General features: G+C 44.2%; 1 protein-coding gene across 3 annotated transcripts in view; it reads right to left on the reverse strand.

The window, feature by feature from the left end:
* Positions 1-17,043, reverse strand: part of Fgf12 (fibroblast growth factor 12) — a 530,585-nt gene that overhangs the window by 250,049 nt on the left and 263,493 nt on the right. Inside the window, exon 1 of one of the 3 annotated variants that reach the window (XM_041677849.1) lies at positions 4,899-7,062. The exons of the other annotated variants lie outside the window; for them this stretch is intronic. Within the exon in view, the coding sequence (XP_041533783.1) occupies positions 4,899-5,097 (199 nt within the window). The 5' untranslated portion in view covers positions 5,098-7,062. Of the gene's footprint in view, positions 1-4,898; positions 7,063-17,043 lie in introns of those variants that run through there. 3 annotated transcript variants of the gene reach the window in all.

Here is a 17,043-nt window from a genome sequence, read left to right on the forward strand (position 1 = left end):
TGTGCTGGGAGGCCTCATACAGTCTGCAATAATCCCACAGCGACACACCAATAGCAAGCACCCGGTAAAATGAAGCTCTGGAGGAACAGACAAGATCAATCAATCATGATTCAGACCATTACAGAAATATCAACACACACACACACACACACACACACACACACACACACACACCTGTTCACTAGGAATAGAACCAAACAGCACGGTGCTCCCAAACCTGGGAGGATTTCTAACAATCCAGATTTATGAGACAAAATCCTTGTTTCGAAAGGTCTAAAAATATTCCTAGTGCTTTCTCAACTACAGAGACTGTCTCATTTCCTGCAAACTGTTTTCCTAATTCTGTTCAAGAATATCAACTTCATTAGAACGTTAAAGATTGAATCCTGTGTGGGGACTTGATGAAAGGAAGCCAGACACCGCAGTAGCTACTGTTCTACAATGTCCTTACAGTGGGGATAGCAGTTGCTGGTGAGAATGTCCTGCCATGTAGAAATGGGATTTAAAAAACAGTAAACATCACTTTAAACAGAAAGACATCAGATAAAATGAAAACGTGGCTTACTAAGTTAGCGGCTGGGTAGCAGTATGTCTTTAACAAACATCAAACCAAATATCATCTGATTAGACTGATTTTGCATTTCAGACATAAGCCTTTTAAAAGGAAAATGCAATAAAGGTATTTGCTGTAAATGTAAAATCGCATGTGTCAGACTATACGCACTCCAATTTGTAAAAGTCTACTTTCCGTTCCATAGACCCCAGGACTAAGCATTCTTTCGCCCCTTGGGTACATATTCTTAAAGATTTTCTTTTTTCGTGAGGCTTCCGTCCTTTGCATGGAAGGATATTTTTAGACGTCTTGGCAAGTTTGATAGTAACATGTTGAATGAGTATGCTGCTACATGCTATTTTAAACATCTGCCAAAGGAAGCTGGAAGAACACTGAAGTATTGTAAACAACTATAATTTTATGGGAGAAAGAAAAAGGCTCAGAAAAATAAGAAAGAAAATCAACGAAATGTGGTAAAATTGCAATCACTTCTCTGATTTAATTTATTACAGATGTAATCATACTACGTCGTTTTAAAAAAGGAAATGGTGTAGAAAACCAAGGGCTTTAATTAGAGAAAGTATTCTTTGTGGTTTGGGGGGGGGATTTTTTTTTTCCTTGTTGGTGTTTTTGTTTAATAGCTTAAGGGAAGGGACTCAATTACACAGGGAAGCAATAACGAAAGCAAAATGTACAGATTGGACTTAAATCACACAGAATTTAGATTTATCTAGTTATTCTGTGTTATTCTGTTATTCAGAGAGAACGCCATTTGCAAAATGATAGCGACCCAGGACAACTGCCAAGCACCTTGTCCACTCTGACAAACAGCAGCAATTCCACCTTGTCTTGATAGGGCCTTCTACTGGTGTCTATTGAGACAGGAGGAAAATACCTGAGACTGACTGCGCCTCTTGAAAAGAAAACAAAAGCCAGACATAATAACCCATGTCTGGGGGGCAGACGAAAAGACCAAGCGCAGGGCATTAGGCAGTGCCCACATTTCAGCCGCTACTGCAGCAAGTTTGGCTCATACAGGTACTTCACACCAAAGGAATGTCTCCGATAATGACCATCGCATTTCTCTATTAGGAAGTGAGAGAACAGAAATGTTCGAAGGGCTTTTTCATGGTCCAATAGACTCAGACAGCACGGCAGTTCAGGGTCTCCAACATTTCATTTTTCAAAGAACTACAACCCACACAGTGAACAAGTTGTTAACAAGACCTGCGCTGGTTTCAGGATTTCACTATCTCTTCTACTTCAGTGATTCATGCTGGCTAGAGGTGACGGTAGTCTCAGAACTATAATTGCCATTGTTAGCCTTCACGGAGTAACCTCTACACTGTGCATTCTGATTGTGAAATAATATGGATAATCCTACCACTGCTACCAATATCTATCAGTCAAAATAATTATTCCCATCAATTGACAGCAGACACCCACCTCTCCTGCTAATTTTTTCTGTTATACTGCTAATAGAGCAAAACAAAATAAATGAAGTGGAGTTACTTCCAGTCTCAATTTTGTCATGCTTTAGGTGTGTGGTATTAGATTGAAAAAATTGGCATGAAAAAAAAAAGAAAGAAAGAAAAAATTGCATGGCCCTTGTATTTCTCATCTCTTCAAATCAGGATTCTGGTGCGCAGTCCCAGAGTACACCAGCATGCGATGCCCCAGGGACCGTGCTCTCAAAACACAGTCGCACTCGACGGCCCTGTGAGGCTCTGCCTTGCCAGTTTCCATGTCTTCAGTCTGCATTTCTGGGCGCTTAAAAACAGAGCCATTGTACCATGATGAGTTCTAGATTTGCGATGTGTTTGTATGGTTTTGGCTATTTTTTTTTTTCCAGACTAGAACTTGGTGAGTTTAGAAAAGAAACAGGGAGATGTTCACTGTGTCTGCCCTGAAATCTGAACCACAACCATGCCCTTGCCATTAAACACCTAGCTTAGGCTCGGTGCCTGAGCTGAACTCTCCTAAAAGTCTAGTCCCTGGAATGTGTGTCTCAGTGCTAGAAGATCACGGTGGAAACTCCTTCCTAAGGCAAGTTTTTCCCCTTCATCACTTTCGCGTGTAGGACTCAGTTTGCCAATCAGAAGGACTTGGCTTGGAGCATGAACAGTTTTGAACGAGAACTCAAATATTAGGTGACCACACCATCAAAGCACTTACAAAATGGAAAACAGTTCCCCTCTGTTGGTGCTGAGTGGCTTCCACTGGATCCACTGAAGGAGCCTCTGCGGAAGTGCGGTGTGGAAGGGGCCAGTTCAACAAACAGTCTCATCCCACAGTATGGGAATCATGGTCGCCGACATAAAATCAACACATTAATTATCTGGCTTTGTTAGTAACAATAATAGCACAACTATCATCTTCCCCAAAAGCTCTTCCACACCCACACCTCCGTTTCTGCAGAGTTAAGGAGGTTTTGCAACAACCCAAAGCCTTTGGTGTACGAATGCATTCCTTGTGTCCTTTTGCTAAGGAATTCCTTAGCAATTGCTACAGTCTTTCTGCTAGGTTGTCATGTGACCCTTTAGCTAAAGCAAGTCAGTCACCATGATCCTCAAGAAGAACACTGAGTGTGTAAACAAGAGAAGCAGATTAAATGAGCACCAAAGCAAATAGTAAGCCCAGAGAATCCCCTGTTTTCTAATAAGGCACTAAGGAGAGAACCTCAGGAAACAGTATACAATCCTTTCCCCCAACACACAAAGTCATGTAACTGTTCATCTACAAATCAACATCTGCAAACTGAGTTTATCGCATCCATTCACAGTTATGAGCAACTTATTACTTCTATTAGCTTGTTAGCTGAGAAGGTCAAGTAGCATCGCCTCATAAACACCACACAAGTATCCCAACCACAGTGCGACCTCCACTCCAGAGTCGGCAACGTGAGTCACACTGGGTCTAGAGCCTTCAAGTCCCTTGCAGATTCCATAAGCCCCAAGAGGAAGGTTCCAAAGGATTTATACTTTAAAATGCAATGTTCAATATGTAGAGATAATTCTGCTTTTCTTTTCAGTCTCCACTTCACCAAAGGCACAGGCCACATTAATAGGATGTAAAAAGGAAAGACTTTGGCAGCTGCTGAGATAGGACCATCAACAGTTTTGTTTACTCTTGAAATCTGCCGCTTTGCGGCCTTCAGAGACTATGAAAATGAGACACAAATGGGATGAGGAACGTCAGGGAAAATCGATGAAGGCTAAAGCGAAGCACCCACCCTCCCAAAGCTCACTCTCAACATCTTAACTTATTCTGAGCTTCACATTGGATCTAACTTACACACTTCATTTGTGGAACTCAAGAGAGTGCCAGAGTCAGAATTGCTAACAGGATAAGGTAGTCAACTCAACAACAGCCAGGAGCCCTGTTCACCCCATCCTTCCTTCAGCTATGAGCACTGAGGGTGCTGTAGACTACAACTGTCTCCGTGGCCACACCCTAAGGCTTGAGGAAAGCACCAACTGGAGATGTGCTTTTGATCTCTCAAGGTGGAACACTGTCCTGGCTTATGGTGACAGTGAAAGTATTCAGTTTTCCTTCGGTAAATAGAGGCATATGAGAGACCATTTGGACCTGACTTAGCTTCAGAAAGACTGTGCCATAGAAATGTCTGAGAAGTCAACTTTTCTTTACACTCTCTGAAGCCAAACTTCAGATATCACGTCATAAAAGCGACTCCGAAGTGTTAGTGTGCAGTGACTGGTAATGGGACAGAAAGTTCATAATAAGAACCCGTGGTAACTATCAACTGGTTGGGAAGAAGTCCTATTAGAAAGGAGCACACGAACACATGAGAAGATGGAAAATTGGTAAACTGTGATGGTTTAAAAGGTAAAATAGCATGAGCTTGTTGAAGACAGAGAAAATCGAGATAATACTAAGTTCATCTGCTATCCAGCATAATTCCTAATCCTCTGCCGTATGTGGTTATGAGGAATATAAAGACATTTATTCATCTTAGAGTTCTCCATAGATAGAAGGATAGATGGATGGATGGATGGACGGACAGAACAATAGGTGACAAGTAAAGAAATAAATGAGTTAAGAACACACCAGTCACTGCCCTCCAGGACATTTCAAGATTTCGGAACCTAGGAGCATCTATACAAGTGGCCCTCATACTAGTCAAACTGTGGACTTACGAAAGCAGAAAGTGTTTTCTTGAATAGGAGACAAGCTATTAACTGACACAGGGTTGGTGAAAGAGGATGGGTCAGCATGGAAGAAAGGAATTCTAATTCCCTTCCACGAGCAATTCCCAGGAGCTTTTAAGAAAGGGGATGGGAGGATTTCAGGCTTTGGGGAGCCCACTGTTCCAGCTGCTACTGACCTGGTCTCCGCCTCACCGGCCTCTTGCGGCCGCTGCAGAAGCGCACTTTGCTGAACACCCCGAGGACATGCCTCTCACACAGGGAGCGTCCGTCTTTGCTGGGGCTGGAGCGGCGCTTGGAGGCTGACACCCGGTCGCTGTTGGACTCCCTCGCCTGCCGCTTCTGCCGGATCAAGGAGCTGGCTATCGCTGCAGCCATAGCTGCTCAGCGCCGGCCCCCGGACCCCGGGCTCCACAGAGCCCTCGGGTTCCTGCTCTGCTGGGATGAGGGAAGGACCTCGAGGGCCTGGAGGGATGGGGCAGGCGCAGGGAGGCAGTGCTAATATTTGAGGAGGTTGCAGTATTGAAAACCTGGAGCCCACAAGGTTAGTCAGAGTCTGGGCAGTGGCAACAAAACGTGTGAAAATCCAGATGTAAACTTCCCCAACCACTGGCGGAGGGGGCGGGGCGGTCCCAGGCCTTCTTGCGAAGTAGACGTTTGTACCCCAAACTTGCACCCTCAAGGCGATCCACGTCCAAAGGGCAGTGAGGAGTTTGGTCACACTGCGTTCAGGGTACCAAGTGGAGAATGGGAAAAGATGTCCAAAATAACAAGCCGTGCCCCGGTTGGAGAGGCGCAAGCGTTGTAAGGTGTCCAAAGTATTCCTACACATACATACATAGAAAACCCGTTTACAAGGCAGAGTCTGGACCGAGGCGAGAAGCGTGCCCCTGGCTTTAAAAAAACAATAAAGAAAAGAACATACTAAAAAGTGAATAAAACGTTCCTTTAGAAAATGAGCCACCAACCGCGACAGAGAAGAGAGGAAGGCAGCAATTCAACTCCCTGTGGCCCGCGGTTCTGGCGATTAGGAGGTCCGTCCCGGCTGGGTGAGGTCTACGGAAGGCATCGCACGGGCTGCGGTTCTCCAGGGGCCGGCCGGCCTCCCCACTTCTGGAATTCCAAGAGGGAGGCGAGAAGTGGGAGCGGTTAGCTAGACTCGGGGTTGGGGCGCGGGGCGGGGGCAGCTGTTTCCAGCTGCGGTGAGTGCGCCTCTCCTCCAGCAGCACTGCAAAGAAAGCGGGAGACGAGGGAGGGGGAGGACTAGCAGGAGGGAGGGAGATCCTCGAGGGCCAAGCACCCTGGGGATCCGCGGGGGTCCCGAGAGCGGGAGCTCTTGCTCTCTCTGCCTGCGTTCCGGCACGAGACGGGCACAGTTGGTGATTATTTAGGGAATCCTAAATCTGGAATGACTCAGTAGTTTACAGAAGCCCCTCCAAAGGCAGAGCTGCCGAAGGTGTCCTCCTCAGCTCGGCACCCACACGCCTTTCACCGGAGCTCCCCGCCACCGTGCGCCCGGGCCGCCGCACCGAGCCGGTCTCTGCACAGACTGCGAGCGAGCCGGGCAGCAAGGGACGGGCGCCCTGGTGGGCTCGGGATCAGGTCATCGCCACGCCGCCCGGACCCCAGGCTCGGACGCCCCAGCTGTCGGCTGCTCCCGGCCGCAGCTCAGATAGGGGTTACCCGGGCGATGCTGGGCCGCTCGTTCGGTCCCGCGCTGCCCATCCCGGCCGTGGAAGGAAGTGACCGCGCGCTGCGAGCCCCCGCGCGTCCGCTCGGGTGGGGCGGGGGCTGGTTGAGGGCGACGTCGGCTCGCGGCGGCTGCGGCTCCGGGTCGCAGCTGCCCACCATGGTCTGGCGCCCGGGCGCACACAGGGTCCCTAGGCCACCCTGGGCGACGGCGGGAGGCGGCCGCGCACGCCACCTGGGCTCCCCTGGCCAGGCGCGGATTCAGGGGCCAGGGAAGGGAGGCAGGTGAAGACGGCCACCAACTCGCCCAACTTGCTGCGCCGGGGACGGCTGGGAGCCGCGGGAGCGCGGGGCGCCCCCCGCCGCCTTCCCTGGACCGGGAGGGGGCGCTCAGGGCGGAGTCCCATTCATTGGCCGAGGTTCCTGGGCGCCGCCGCGGGCTACCTCCGTCCGAGCGCTAGCTCCGCAGGAAACTCCCGGCAGAGGCGACAGCCGCCGAGACGGCGGGTGGGACTAGGAGCCTGAGTTGCCCAGGCTCCTGGAGAGCTGGAAAGCCTCCTAGTGGGACTGAGTTGGGGGCTGGGCTGGCGGAGCACTGGAAAGCGTGGCGCTTAGGTCCTACTCCCTTTCCTCGCGCCCTCTGCTCCCAGACTCCCCCCCCCCCGTTCTCCCCCCTCTCTGTCTTCTGTCTCTCCCCTTTTCTCCTCTCTACGCAATCCTACGTGATTGAGGTTTGGATGAGAAATTCTCAGAGGCTGAGTGAGGGAACTGCAGCTTGGGTCTGCTGTGTCCGGTCCCTCCCCCTCAAAGAGAAAAACAACATCCACCAGCTCCTTGAAGGACCCTGGATGGCCAAAGACAGGGTGGTGCAGGGAGCAGGAAGATGCAATCTGTCCTCTCTCTAGTGACCAAAAATATATAGCATTTTTCAGGAAGGAAGGAAGTGAACACTGGAGAAAGTAGCAATGACCTCCTGCTCACCTATGTTGCCCCCACCACCCCGGGCGCGCGCACCCCGCCACATTTTGGAACAGCAAACTGTTTCCACCTCTTTGGAACCCAGATTTCTTGTTTCTGTTGGGAAAGCTACAAAGCAGATTCAGTGCCTAGAAAGGTCTCAGTATGAGCAACCTGCCTCGAGGGTAAATAATGGTGGGATGCTAGATTGATGTGAACAAGGGCAGTGAACAACAGCACTGGAGAGCACGCTTGTCTACAGAAATGCTTGCCCTGCTCCTGGTAGGGAGCATCAAAGGAAACACAGCATTGGAGATTCTGGAAACTTGTGTTCACCCTTGGTTCAGGCTGTGGTCTGTCTGGGAGAGCCCCTTAGTCATGTTTGCATTTTCTCTCCAACCGGTCTTCAAATAGCACCACTCTCTCTTCATTCAGAGGGTGATCTGCAAATGGAGGCTGAAGTTTTCTCAGAGGTTGGGGGAAAATACCAGCCCTGCACCCTGCTGAAAATGGACCCAAACTCAGAGGGACCCAGGGGTTGTCTAAATATGAGCACAAATCTGCTGGACTACCTGAGATTCACTTGGGCCATGAGAAGGGCTGAGGTGTGAATCTGACAACCCAACCAGGTGTCTGGCCTTCCTGACTACTGGGTGGGCAAAGCAAAGACTGGTGTGACAGTTGAGAGGAGTATTAAGGAGGGAAGGTATGGGAGGAGGGGAGAGCATAAAACCATTGCAGCAGCCCAGTTTGGCTGGCTGGGGATGATAGATTCATTCCTGGAATTTGAACAACACCAATCAAGATAGGTGAAAAAGATGTGCACTCCAAAGTACATCTGACAAGACAGAAGGGATTGCTTGAAATCAACTGGCAACACAGCCAATTAGGAAAATGTTCAATGTCCACAAATAAAATTATTATTTTCTTTCCTTGGCTACAGGAAGGCTTGCCTCATTTTTTTCAGCAAGGCAGGCACAGATAGTACTGGCTGGCTTTGGGGAGGACCCTGTCTTTGGCAAATCAACACCCCCAACAGCAAAAGGTCATCTAAGGGGAATCTCAAGAGTGAACAAGAAGGCAGAGACTATAAGGAAGAACTAAGGAAATCAGCTCAACTTGGTCCCTTTCATTCTCACAATGAAGATAATCGTCCCCATCTACCTCACAGAACAGAATGTGCATATGTAAGCATTTTGACAACAGGGAAACACCAACTGAATGACAGAGTTGATGGTGGTGTTTTGAATGCCTCTGATTCACCTGAGATGTTTGCTATAAAGATGCAAATTCCTAAGGAGAGGCTCTGAGAATATGAAACAGAAATCTCTATGATTAGAACATATACTTTGGAATTCTTAAAAGCTTCTCCACGTCTCAAAATATAACTGTGTACTGTATACATGCAATACATACAGATAATATTAGAAGAATACAGCAAGATTCTCAAAATTAGTTACATTCCTCCCAAACTGCAGTCCTCCGCCCCTCTTTTTCTTCAAGCAGGACTAAAAAAAGACATGTCTTCTCAAACCTTTACTCTTTAATAGGCTGTGGAAATACACCTAGAAGCAAAGGAAAGTTGTAGAGGAAGAAAGGAGGAATCAGCTCCTGCTAGTTGAAGTCCTCCCGTCTTGACATGTTGTTATTATAGGATGTAAAGACTAAATATCTTTTCAACGTCAGGTCTCTGAGAGATACATTAGCCCTGTCTTGGATCTCTATTAAAAAGAATGGGGTGTTTGGGTTTCAATGAATGACAAAGACATGGCATTCCCTTGCACTTCTGCTACTGTTGACGCATTTTTTAAAAGCTATTCTGTCCTTAAATGTTTCGTCAGCACTACCATCTGCTTCACTTCCCCAGTGGAGAAAAATAGATACACAGAAATCTGAAAAACCTAGGTCCTGAGTTCATGAAGGTTGACCTCAGAAGAAGTATGTAAATGAGGTTTTTATGAATCAATTCAAAGCTTCTATATCTGTTTCACTGAATTACAACCCTTGCCCAATGCTTTTCTGGGTATGTTCAATAACTCTGCCTTTACCGATGAGAAGATACATCAACCTGCTGATGGTTGAGATATCTCAGAGCTATACAAATCCCAATTTTTCTGCTATCTTTCCAAGGATAAATGAAGAATGTCCCTTTCTAGTTCTGAAGACATCATGAGTAGGAAAAGTTTTAGTTTGGAGAAAGTTGCCAAATACACATCAGAAGAATTCTTACATAGCTGTATTTATATCTCTTACCTCCAGTCAAACAAAATATAGACAGTATTAGTCATCTCCATATTTTAAAATTAAAAAAAAAAACATAGAGAGATTTAATTGTCTTTGGCTTGCTCACAGGCCAAATCTTCCAACTCCCAAATCAAAGTAGGATTACCTCACACATCCATTTTAAACACGGTATTGAGTACACCTGGTATTCAAGATGCGGTGTCAATAACCCAAGGGAATTACATACGCTTCTACAATTCCCTTGCCACCAACAAACTTGAAGTCTATGCTTTAATGTAAAGTGTACATTGAACTTTTCTTTCTTTTTTTTTTCCGTTTTGGTTTTTCAAGTCAGGGTTTCTTTATGTAGCCCTGGTCTCTGTAGACCAGGTTGGCCTTGAACTCAGAGATGTGCCTGACTCTGCCTCCTGAGTGCTGGTTTATCATCTCTTTACAGTAAGCTACTGGATCAGCTCTCTGTGCGACAGCTGCAGCACTGGTGAATGAGATCCACCCTCACAGCTCTAAGCAAGGTCACGGAATACCAAAGATTGTGACAGTGATGTGCAGTGTAAGAAAGAGAATGCTGTCCTTTACCTATCCGTCTGATCAAGTCCCTGCTCTAACACACAGACCTTGCAGAACACTGATTCTGAGATTCACACACATCATCACTCACTCCCGTGCATAAGGTATTTAATGGAGACTGGAAAGCTACATGAAGTGGGTGATTAACCTTGCAATGACAGGCATAATGCCATCAGTAAAATACTGTCATTGTCCTTGTCTGTTGGAAGCACAAGAAGGCCCACCTCTCTACGTCCACCATCCTTCTGGGAGATTAATCCTTTAACTCAAAGTTCAGGAACATAGGCAAGCTGGTTTTGACCACAGCAGGCTTGCAAGATAGGCAAACTTGTCTCCAACCGTCTGTCTTGAACGGTCCCAGAACTTGAAGCAGCTTCACCCTCTCAGAGGGTCAATTAAAGAAGGCTGACTGAAGCAATGTAAACAAGTACTGTCTAATCATTTGTGAATTTCTTTCTGTAGCAAGTTCATTCTTGTTTTGTTATTTTTTTATTCAACAGTTCAACAATGGAATCACCCTGTGTATATGCATGTCTATTCTGGACATCTTTCAAGACAGGAAAGGAGAGGCCTGATTTCTATTTATGACAGACAAAGATGAATGTCTTTGCTGCTTAAAAAGAGAAATGTTCAAGTTTTGAATTACATCCGTTTTGATGAGAAATATTAGGGATAAGTGTCTTGAATACCTCTAAGCGCATCACAGTTACTGACACTCTGAGTCCTTGTGACAGTCCTCTAAGGTGGGCTTATCATAATGAAGAAACCAGACACACAGAGGTCAAGTTGCTTAACTTAGGACACACAGATTAGTGTCTGAAAAGTTTGTAGAATACAACATTTTCAGTGATTCTCTTTTATTACGATTTTGATATTGTATGCCAACAAAAATAGAATGTCATCATTAACAAGTATAAACATGCAATGAATTTCACATTTAAGAATATAATTGCCACTTCTGTTACCCCCATAGTTTTCTATCCTTTTGTTTTCTTTTTTGAGACAGGGTTTCTCTGTGTAGCCCTGGTTGTCCTAGAATTCACTTTGCAGACCAGGCTGGCCTTGAACTAAGAGATCGACCTGGTTCTGCCTCTCGAGTGTTGGAATTAAAGGTGTGCGCCTCAATACTTGGCTACCCTTGTTATTTAATGTTGAACACTAATCTTTCATGTGTTTTCTCACCAAGACTAAAGAAACTTCTAACTAAAGTTCCCAGCTACTGTTATTTTCTGTTGAACACTATTCTTCTAAAGTGAAGGGGTTAATTATAACCTGATTTCATAAACGAACACTTAGTGGAATGGCTTCCCAATGTCACACAATGAAAATCTAGTAGTTACACTCAGGCCTCCTAGCCTTGATGGCTACACTGTCCTAATTGTAACCACACAGAGGGGAACAATGGAAATTCCAAGCATCTTTGCAAGCACGGGTCTCTACCATAGTTTTACAAATCACTTTCATTGGGACCTTGGGAGCTCAGTCCAGTGCTCCAGTGTGGGTCTCTGTCTCTATCTCCATCCATCACCAGATGAAGGTTCTATGGTGATATGCAAGATATTCGTCAGTATTGCTATAGGATAGGGTCGCTTCAGGTTCCCTATCCTCAGCTGCCCAAGGAACTAACTGGGGACATCGCCTTGGGCTCCTGGGAGCCACTCTAGGTTCAAGTCTCTTGCCAGCCCTAAGGTGGCTCCCTTAACTAAGAATTGTGCTTCCGTGCTCCCCTATCCAGTCTTCCTTTATCCCAATCATCCTGTTTCCCCAAGTTCCCCCCATCCTCCCCTTCTCACTTTTCTCTCCCCATCTCCCCTTACCCCCAACCCACCCCACCCCAAGATCCCACTTTTCTCCCCAGCAATTTTGTCTACTTCTCATAGGCAAGAGGATAACTATATGTTTTTCCTTGGGTTCACCTTCTTATTTAGGTTCTTTAGGTTCACCAGTTGTAGACTCCATGACCCTTATTTATGGCTAGAAACCAATTATGAGTGAGTACATCCCATATTCATCTTTTTGGGTCTGGGTTACCTCACTCAGGATAGTGTTTTCTATTTCCATCCATTTGCATGTAAAATTTGAGAAGTCATTGTTTTTTACCGCAGAGTAGTACTCTAATGTGTATATATTCCACACTTTCTTCATCCATTCTTCCATTGAAGGACATCTAGGTTGTTTCCAGGTTCTGGCTATTACAAATAATACTGCTATGAACATAGTTGAACAAATGCTTTTGTCGTATGAACGGGCATCTCTTGGGTGTGAGCTCCCAAGGTCCCAATGAGGAGCGGAAGAAGGAAGAAGATGAGCAATAAAGTCAGGACTACGAGGGGTGCACCCAGTGGTGGGCAGAGTGGGCACAAGCATCCTACATTCTGTCCTGTTCGGGTGTGACCCCCTCTGAGTTGGAAAGCTAAAGTGATGGTCTGTTTTATTTTATTTTATTTATTTTTATTTTTTCCCCAGTCTTGGCTAGGAGAGTATCCTTTGGAGTTTCCATTGCCTTCATTGCTGTTCTTAAATACTGCACACTTCTCTGTCACATCCACGCACATAACTGTCTCCCTTCCCAGGTGGACTGAGGTGTCACAATACCGCCGCTGGCGCAAGCCAGTCCCTCTGTACAGGCTGTGAGCCACAAGGATGGGGTTCTGTCAGTTTTGATATTCCCAGTGTTTGAAATGCATAGAAAACATTCATCAAACACTCAGATGATGGGATTAATTCATGCACCCAATAGCTTTGTGGTTGTGGCTCAGTGTAGGAGTCATGCTGAGTATGTTTGAGATCTTAGGTTCATTCTCTAGTGCTAATATGAAATTCATCCTACCACTCATGTATCTTTTAAAGCCAAATAGATACATACGTCTCCTAAAGAGAAGTGGGGGCACATTCATTTTTTGTAACAAAAAAGAAAATCAAGGTAACCTCCATATTCCCAAGTGGACATTTTGTTTCAACAGAATACTTTAAAAATTATCTGCCTTGAATAACCTATCTTAAAATCTAGTAGCCTGAAAAGGTATCTGGAGTCGTATTTCTGCTCTAACTAACAATCCTTCATATCTAGATTTATCTTTTCAATTCTTTCTGTGTGTCTCTCTCTGAAACATGCACACACACACTGATGTACATGTCTACACCCATGTTCATAGTAAAACTGGAATAAATTAATAAGAGAGGGGAGCAAATATGTCAGAACAGTGATGAACCAGTATCTGAAGTCTCGGAATGCAACTAAAGTGACTTTAAAATGTTTTGATAATTTTAATATTTATACTGACACCCATCTTCTCGGAGCTGCTCCTCCACGGGCCATTTCTAGTTGCTCTCATTTCTAATTTTAGTTTCCAAATTTCCAGGGAATGTATCTAGTTGAAATAGCACATAACTAACACTTAAAATATACTACAAAAATCACAATAAAATCATGGTTTGGTCCTTTACATTGCACACAGCACTGGGCTGTGAAAATGTACAAACAGTTCAGAAAAAAATGTGTCAAGGGATCCAATGACAATTTGCATCCATATGATGCATTCGGATTTTACAGTCAGTGAAGACGTGGGACTTCTTTACAAGTAAGCTAGCCAATTGCCTGCCATTTGGTTGAGTATGCTAACCACTGTGGCACTAGAGAAATGTATTCCTTTCTCCACTTTTTGGCAGTCCCATCTCCTTCTGTAAAAAGGGTAGAACAAGGAAGCAGTTAGAACTAGCTTTTAAAAGAGACTTAATCAGAAACTATGATGATTTGCTAAGACAAGAGTTAAAAGTCGGCTTCAGGATAAATTGAATCTAGTGCAAAAACAAAACCATAAAGGAAACCATCTTAAATGTGCTCTCTAGATATGATTAAATGTAGAATTTGGGGGCAAGAATTGAATTAACAGTTTTGTCACTATAAACTCCTTGTAGAGTATTTTGAGTATTATAGCTACTTGCAAGTATATTGACTAAATGTGGCTTTAAAATATTAATGTACAAGATGAAGAGGGGTAGTTCAAATTTTATCCTGAAGAAAACACCTGGAAAAGCTTTTTATCAGTAGCAGTAGTACCACCTTTATCCCCTGATAGCATTATTTAATCTGTGGTTATCCTACAGAGAAGTACACTGCTGATGAAAGTGGGGGTTCCTCATACTTCCCATTTTCTAAGAATGTCGTTTGAATAAACCCTAGATAAACCCCACCATTGTAGAGAAATAAATGGTTGATACCCACATAAATAAGAAGTTAGTTTCAGAAATCAGATAACAAGGAGGTCTGTGTTTATGAAGACATACCAAAAGCTCAAGGAAGACTGGGCGGCATGAGCCCTTGTAACTGGATTTTGAGATTGTCCCACGTTCAAGATTATCTATCAAGGGATGAGTCGTCTTCTATACAGAAACAGACAAAAACTGTGAAAACAATTCCCTTGTGACTCCTGAGATTTGATAGCTTCAAGTTATATGGCTGTTGTTTTCAAAATACTCTGTGCTCAGCCTTCAGGAAGTCTTATAGTAACATTACTGCTCAGCCTTCAGGAAGTCTTATAGTAACATTGCTGCTCAGCCCCCTTTCATGTTGCCAATAAAAAAAATTGTCAATGATAATACTTAGGATAGGCTCCACATCACACTTGATATCATGGAAGTTGATCATTGCTGGGAAATACTCCACAATTACAGTTTAGGAGGAGAAAAATCAAAACAAAACAAAAACACTTTTTTTTCAGCATTACTGTATTATCTTCAGGAGTCTTTATATAATTTCAGAGAAGATTTATGTTTACTAATTTGAAGCATGCAAAACCACAAAAACATAGCAAATACAGGAAGGGTGCTTCCCATACTGGCCATATTCCTTTGCAAGGAGACAGAAATTTCGTCTTAGAAAACTACAATATAGTCCTTGACATAGGCCTAGGGATCAGAAAGCTCAATTAACCTCCCTACACCAGCTCACTTGCCTATAAGATGACTAATGGAAAAAATTGCCGGTCCTTATAATTGAAGCCCCACAATAAAAGAGTCTTGGAGTCAATGGCGATAGTTAATTTGGGATTCTAAAGGACAAGGAACATGTATACTCTAAGGTACCCCACTAGAGATAGTGGCAGTGGTGACAGAAATAATGAGATATTTTGTTCTCTTTGGAGCTAGAACTAGACAGGATAAAGCTGTTCCCACTATAAGAGGAGAGGGGTGGCAATCAAAGATTTTTGTTTGAAATTTTAATTGTAAAATTTTTAATGAGTGTTATACATATATGTACATAATCAAAGTCACTGATGACCAATTCCACAATAATTCATAGCCAAAGAAAAATTGTTTTATAGTTAAGAAAAGTCAGCAGAAAGTTGATTATAATTGGACTCATTCCTAGTTTTAGCAGAATTTTCACTCAGGCGCTGTCTAAATAGAAGCTTGGATAACTTTTCCCTCTCTATAAAGTCCATTTTTTAAACCCAAAGTGAAACTATCCAGATGGTTGCTTAATTCTTCCTCTCCAACATCCTAGGTAGGACCACTGACCTGAAATGCTTACCAGTACCACTTCCCTTAAGCAAAACAACTTGGGGTGGATTCCTTTGTATTTACCCAAGCACTTCTGGGATAGCAAATTAAATTGTTCTTGTCTTTGAGCTGGATGTTATTACTAATGACCAAACAATCGGGTGAGGGAAAAGATTGGATATAGCTCATCAAGGGAAGGACCATGATGGAAGGACACAGATCTGAGACCTCCACCCTTTCTTGTCTCTTTGTGCCCACCCCCAAAATGTTCTGGAACTGCTGGTGTCAACCATGATGGTTATAGCTTATGGTACTTTTTGTCCCTATATGAAAATGAAAAGATGTAGCTAGGAAAACCTCATGTAAAGAACCTCAACAAAGACATTGGGGAACACATTGTCCTGTTACAGACTCATGTTCATCTTAGGTGAACCTTAGTGCTAATAATTCCTATGAGTTTCTAATCTTAACTGATCCCTGTAATGCTACAGAATCTCTCACTTCCCTTCTCTCAAAATTGGGGACAAGACATCCTGCTTCTGAAGTACAATCAGGCCCTCAGTGTGTGTCATACTGATTTTCTTCTTTGTCAGAGAGCCCCCAGTTACATAATCACTGTAATTGAGTGTGTAAAGCTTTGCTAATCATTTCTCCTAAAGTCGAGAAAATGTATGTGAGTTGTTTTGTTTTGTTTTTTTTTAATTGTACTGCCAGTATCCTTAAAATGCCAACCTGTGATTTTTCTTTCAGAGTGTTCAATCCCATGGAGCTACTGTGTAAGCATGAGCCTAGAGGAGCAACTCAGGAGTAAGGCATTGAGCCCTGAGAGCTGGCTTTTTGAAGCATAGAGGCTATTTGCCTGTTAAGAATGCCTGGGCAAATGCCGAACTTTCTGCTACTTGGGATCATTCAGGCAGCAAACAGAATAGATTTTTTTTTTTCATGACAGTGATTCATGTAGAACGACCAAACGTAAGAACTGGGATAGAAAGACCCGTTAGAATCATCTGGGCCAATGCTTTCATTTCCAAGAGGATGAAACTGATGTCTGAGAAAGACACGGCATACTTCCAGTGGCATAGATCCTGATGGCAAGCAGAAATATAGCCCAACTCCCTTGTTCTGCGAGTAGCGATCCCGTGACGTAAGGTTAATTTATCAGTTAGTGGTCACATCTTTGGCTTTGTCGTATAAAGGCTAGCAAAACTTAATATGTCTAACACGTCACCGTTTAGAATGAAAGGGATTTTTTTTCTCTCAATGTCCACAACCACACAGTAAGATACAGTGTGACCCTTTAAAATGCCAAATTTTTAGATGCAAAAAGAGGCTTAAAGGGCAGCAGAAGTACCGGGAAGTCACATA

This window comes from Microtus oregoni, unplaced genomic scaffold (genome assembly GCF_018167655.1).
Source record: "Microtus oregoni isolate MIOR12 unplaced genomic scaffold, Mior012 000029F_ref0000214, whole genome shotgun sequence".
NCBI classification, from domain to species: Eukaryota; Metazoa; Chordata; class Mammalia; order Rodentia; family Cricetidae; genus Microtus; species Microtus oregoni.